The sequence below is a fragment of the Mus pahari genome, chromosome 13 (assembly GCF_900095145.1).
Source record: "Mus pahari chromosome 13, PAHARI_EIJ_v1.1, whole genome shotgun sequence".
In the NCBI taxonomy this organism is placed as follows: Eukaryota; Metazoa; Chordata; class Mammalia; order Rodentia; family Muridae; genus Mus; species Mus pahari.
In genome coordinates, this window is record NC_034602.1 from 91,871,669 (window position 1) to 91,877,926 (window position 6,258).

A 6,258-nucleotide genomic window follows, 5' to 3' on the forward strand; every position below is an offset into this window, starting at 1 on the left:
AAAAAAAAAAAAAACAACAACAACAACCAGGAGCAAATTAACAGATGGGTTGTCCCTGATCAAGGCCAGTGGATAATGGTACAAAAAAATACACAGACTTAAGGCATGCAAATAATAAATGGGAAATAATAGAAATAACGAAAGGTTCCTGGTTAGCTAACGCTATTATAGTCTAGTTTCCTCTCCCTTGCTGTGATGGAGCACCCTAGTTGAAAGCAATGTAGAGGGGAAAGAGTTTATTTGGCTTACATTTCCAGGTCTCCGTCCATTACTGAAAGAAATCAGGGCAAAAACTGGAGGTAGGAATCACAGAGACATGCTGCTTGCTGGCTTGGTCCCAGCCTCATGCTTACCTAGCTTTCTTTTCTTTTTTAAAAAATATATTTTTAAAAATAATTATTATGTATACACATTACTTACATACATTATATAACATGTAATCTTTCATGGGAAAATGTTGAACACTTTCAGGTATTTTTTAGCTAATCCTATTTTTATTTATTGGGAATTTTGTACATACCTACAATGGGCCTTAATCATATTCCTCCCCATGTCCTCCTCTTTAGTACTTTCTATCTCACTACCACTATCCCTGCTCAATTTCACGTGTTCTCTTTTCTTAAACTCACGAGGTCCAATTAGAATCGCCAGTGTATGCATAGGGACAGGGCCGACTATTGGAGAGTAGACTCTCAGGAACTGGATCCCTAAAGCTCCTTCTCCCAGCTTAGCTAACTTTCTTATAAAGCCCAGGACTATCTGCCTAGGAACGGTGCCACCCACGGTGGTCTGGGCCCTCCTTATCAATCAATAAGACTAACCATTCCACTGGTGTGCCCAAAGGTCAATCTGATTCAGAAAGGTCCTCATTTGAGGCTTTCTTCTCAAATAGCACTAGACTGTGTCAAGTTGATGATGGAAGCTAATTAGATGCTAAGGACACTGACTTCAGGGATCTTCTGATCTAGGAAGGACTCTCCTGACCTAAGGCTGTAATAAAACGTTCTTGGACCTGGTGTCAAATCATCACCGCATTTACAGACTGATGTGACAGACAAGGTGAAGGGACACCTCATGTTGTAAACAGGACAGTGCACGACTTCATCACACTAAATACAGTGCTTCCTGATTTAAAGTAAATGAGTTGTTTATCTCTGAAAATCTTCTATCTAATATATTTTTCTATAGTCTACCTCAGAGAGCAGAACCTAGAGAAAGGAAGACTGGATGGGGAACTACTGTAGCTAGGAAAATCCCAGCTCCACAGCCGTCAAGAGGCTGAACTGTAAGAAATTAGTAGGGTGGGACAAAAATGAGAAGTCTTCTTATTTTAGGATCAGCGTATTTCCCTTTCGAGTAGAGAAGTAAACTGCAGGACTTGGCTTTCATAAATAAAATGATATTATAGAGTAACCAGGCCCTGACAATGCCTCCTTAGCCCACTTCTAATGTCGTCACAAAATACTCAACTCGGGTTGCTTTCTATACAGTTCCTTCGGCTTGCAATGCAGAAGCCAGGAGCAATGGCATCTCTCAGCACTGCTGAGGTCTCGTGACAGATGTCATCACAGCGGTGTGGCCACAGAAGAGAATGATGAACAGTGTGTGTGGAAGAAACTGGGAACAGTGCCAGACTCTGTACAGCGAGCCATCCTCACAGGGGCGAACCCAGTCCCTCAGGCCTCCACTCATGACTTCCATGAGGGACACCTTCATGACCTCACTACCTAGTAGCAGGTCCCACCTCTGACAGGTGCCAGGGGCTCCAGCTTACACACTGGACCAAACCTGACATCTCAGAAGGGCGAATGACAACAGTGGCTGACACCCCCACACACCAAAGGCTCCTTCCTCATAACGCCTGTTGATGGCCTGTCTGTCCAGACAATCACGGTCACCCTGTGAGCCAATCACATCCTATTCCTTAGACCCCTGTCTCTCTCTACCAAGATAAAAACATGCCCATTTCCACCAGACAATCTGAGCTAACATTAAGAGAAGTGTTCTCTCCTCTCTTGCATGGATACTGTCTCTTATATTTGTGATTTAAAAATCACAAGGCTGCAAGCTGTGGCATATACCTAGAATCCCAGCACTCAGGACATAAAGAAAGGCAGGAGGGTGGACTACCACAAGCTCTATGCCAGTCTGGCTCCCAGATAACCTGCAACCTGTGCTACATGCAATTACATGCAATAATATCTCTCTCTCTCTCTCTCTCTCTCTCTCTCTCTCTCTCTCTCTCTCTCTCCTTCTCCCTCCCTCTCTCTATTCCTCTCTCTCCCTCTCTCTCTTCCTCCCTCCTTCTCTCCCTCCCTCCTTTCTCCCTCCCTCCCTCCCTCTATCCCTCTCTTCTTCCCTCTCTCCCTCCCTCTCCGTCCCTCCCTCTCTCCTTCCCTCTATTTCTCTTTCCCTCCCTCCCTGACTCCCCGACTCACTCACTCACTCACTCCCTGACTCACTCACTCAAAAAAAAAAAAAAAAAAAAAAAAAAAAGTCAATAAATCCAGTGTCTGAGTTTAGATCACAGGATGCTTAGAGCAATTTGGATCTTTGCAAGCTCTCACTGGTCTTTTGGGGACAGCAGACTGTGGAACAATGGCCTAGTTACAATATCAGTCTTTACTTGAAATGATTCGGACCCAAAGGAGCCCCTGCAGTAATACTAAAGAAAATGGAAACAAGTTATTATCGTTTGAATAGGAAAGACTCCCTGGATGTCCCTGTGTTAAAGCCTAGACAGACAGCCATTGCACTGTTTTGAAAAATGCTAAAGCATTAATGTCATGAGGACTGGGCAAATGGGTCTCTAGGGGGCAGATCACCGAGGGTGTTTTGTTTCTGGCCTTTGCCTGTTTTGACCAGCTCTTTTGTGTCACGTCACACATCCTTGCCTCGATGATGTTCTTCTGCCTTAAACAGGCCTAGAACACATTGCTCAGTGAACACAGACTGAATGACCATACGGTAAGCCAACTGTCCCCCTTTTAAGCTGCTTTCACGGTCACGAATGTTGCCACAAATATGCAAAAGTAACTAATGTACAAACAAGAAGTGTATCATTGCTTGGAGAGTGGATCTAAATACAGGGATGTGTGGGCTCTGACCTGGTGGGGAAATGCAGAGCCCCACAAAGCTCTGTCAGAATCTTCCTCTGTCAAAAGCAATGTCACGGTTTAAAATCCTTCAGAAGCATGTTACTAGGAAAGTGTGTCAAACCCAAGGATAAGAGCTGATACATTGTGTCAGGCTAATACATTGTATTGGCACAGGGCCCTGACCTTAGCTGCCTATGAAACTGATGTAGCAGGACCATGAGTCTGAGGCGCTACACACTGAGGCTCTACCTCAAAATAAATAAAAATACTAAAATAATGGTTAAACTGTAGGGTCTAGTTTACATATAGTATTTAATATGATTTAATAGAAATCCCAGAGAATTGCTGAAAGAATTTGTTTGCTTGGGGGAGGACAATAGGGCCTCATATGGTCCAGGCTGAGGTTGAAATACTTAGCAGAGGCTTTTCCTGCCTCTGTGCCCCAAGTGCTGGGATCCCGAGCCTGCGCCACCATGCTTGCTCCAAGACAGGAATTTTTAAACCTGTTCTCTACAGATAACAAAACAGACATACAGAAAATGTATCTGGTTTCTCCACTAACACTAACAACAGTCACAAGTACACAAAAAGGCTAAAATAGGATATCCTTAATCGTCGTTGTCGTCATTGAATGACCTTTTAAGAAAATAATCAATGACGAAGTACTTGAAAGTTCCCATGATCACACTATCTTCTTGCTCTGTGAACATCTCCCACTGGGAGTGTTCTCCTTTTAAAGTGACAGTGACAAGCCTGGGAAAGGAGGGGCTTTGTCCCATGAGTACAGCCCAGAAAGAGTGAAATTCAGTCTTCCAGTGTGCAAGGCACCGTGCTCCCTACACACTGCCTCCCTCCCCTGTCCTGTCTGGCTCTCACTGGCCATTGCTCAACTAGGAAAGAGGCCAGTAGAGACAGAGTGAGCTTAGGTTGGACCAAGCTATCAACCACAAGCTGAAATGTACATACATTTCTACGGAACCTCCAAGGAACCCCCAAATACTCATTTCTTTATACATGTAAAATAGGCTGAGATTCCCTTTTCACCATTGAGGAAACACAGACTTATGTCTTCTGGGGTGATTTTAACAGTCATCTGGCAAGGACAGATACTTGTTTATCAAGCAGACAAAAGACAGCACTGCAAATGAGTCAAGGGAAGGTGGGATGCCCGGGTTCCCACCGTTCCATAGCCACCCCTCAGCACTTTCAGGCTGATTTCATCCACACGGTGTCCTGAGGTTAGCAGTCCTTGCTGTGTACACCAATGACAAGTCTAGTAATTGTGTTCCCTGGAGTGCTTAGGCAAGCCCACCCTTCATCCAGTTCTAAGAAACCTCCCATGCTCCCACACACTGGGGCTCCATTGTGCTCACTGCATGGAGGAGCCTCACCTTACAGGTGCTTTTGAGAAGCCTGGGGGAGGGGCAGGGCCAGACATTCTCAGCCCATGCCAGGCCCTAGTGCTTCTGTCTCTATCTGCATCACCTTTTTCCAAGGTGCCACAACCTGTGTGGGCTGGTGGGAGTGACAGAGCTCCCGGCAAAGGATGGGAAGGGGCCGTAGATAGCTCATTGGCTCTGTCTTTTAGTCTCTGCATCCAGTGATGCGCTGTGCATGGGAGGGGCTCCTGACCTTGAGAATGACTGTTGCTTGCTTTGGCCACCTATAATTCACGTAGATGCCGGAGGCCACAGGAACAACCAGGGACACAAGGGTAATTCCTAAAAAGAATGAAAATCCATCAGACAGAGTCCCCTCTTCCCCTAACACCTCCTTCATTCCCAGCAACCTCCATTTCTATTAGTTAACAGATTTGAAAGACAATTTTTTAAAGAGTATGTGCTATGAATATACACCATCACACCCGGGCCACCGTTTCTCTCAGAATCCTCCAACAAGGAATCACAAGAATTTTAGAGACAACAGAAATGTAATGGTTAGAAATGAGAAGTGTCCTTCTAAGTCTGTGAAAATTCCTGCCAGGGAGAGGGCTCATAAGGACATGTGCCATGGAGTGTGGGCACCTAGCCATTGTGAGACACAGTGTGAGCTCAATAGACCTTCTTCATAAATATCACGCCTTGGGCATTTCACTCCACCTACAAAACCTAGCGCACAGGGGCCAAGAGTCTGGATGTTAAAGAGGGACTCCTGAGTTCCAATTTCGGGCTACACTGCATGATCTTCAGCAAGTTACTTGACCTCTCGAAGCATGAAAGTATAAGAACTAGAAATAGAGACCAAGAGGATTGATTTAAGGTAATGCTAAAACCCACATAAAGAGCTTTGTCATTATCTGCTATGTATACTATCGCCGTTGCTGTTTCTGCTCAGTTACACAAGCCCCATACAGACCTATGCTCTGATACGGAATGACGAGGTTCTGTGTCAGAGTCCAGGACCGGGTATAGATGTAGAGGCAGAGAGGCATCATTCCCAGGGCGGCCACTGTGGAACAGGTTGTCATACTGATGCTGGAAATAAAATGAAAGAGCTTAGGAGGGGAAGCTGGAGCCAGAGAGCCTGGTCCTTACTTTAGTGATGTGTTCTCAGGCCGGATGCAGTGGCACAAGCCTTTAATCTCAGCACTGGATAGAAAGAGACAGGTGGGTGGGTGTGAATTTAAGGCCACCCAGGCCTACACAGCGAGAACCTGTCTCAAAATTAATTAATTAATTTTTATTAATTAATTAAGAGTGTAGTCTCGGTGACTGGAGAGATGGGTCAGTGGTTAAGAGCACTGACTGCTCTTCCAGAGGTCCTGAGTTCAATTCCCAGCAACCACGTGGTGGTTCACAACCATCTGTAATGGGATCCGATGCCCTCTTCTGGTGTGTCTGAAGACACCTACAGTGTACTCACATACATGAAATAAATAAATAAATAATCTTTAAAAAACAAAACAAAACAAAACTGTAGTCTCTACCAAAAGCAACTCCTGACCCTCCTCAAAGATTACTTTGTGGCTTGCATAAGACAAGTTAAAATACCAAAAAGCTGACTTACCACCTACCTGGTGCAAAGTATTATTAAATATCAAGAAGCACCAGGTGTGGTGGCACACACCTTTTTTTTTTTTTTTTTTTTTTTTTGGTTTTTCGAGACAGGGTTTCTCTGTATAGCCTTGGCTGTCCTGGAACTCACTCTGTAGACCAGGCTG

At 44.8% G+C, this 6,258-nt stretch overlaps 1 protein-coding gene across 1 annotated transcript in view; it reads right to left on the reverse strand.

Moving 5' to 3' along the window:
• The window catches only part of Slc10a6 (solute carrier family 10 member 6), a 24,294-nt gene that overhangs the window by 6,546 nt on the left and 11,490 nt on the right, over nucleotides 1–6,258 (reverse strand). The window contains exons 2-3 of the mRNA XM_021211245.1: nucleotides 5,454–5,572; nucleotides 4,731–4,819 (exon numbers count right to left, since the gene is read on the reverse strand). Of these exons, the coding sequence (XP_021066904.1) occupies nucleotides 4,731–4,819; nucleotides 5,454–5,572 (208 nt within the window). The remainder of the gene's footprint in view (nucleotides 1–4,730; nucleotides 4,820–5,453; nucleotides 5,573–6,258) is intronic.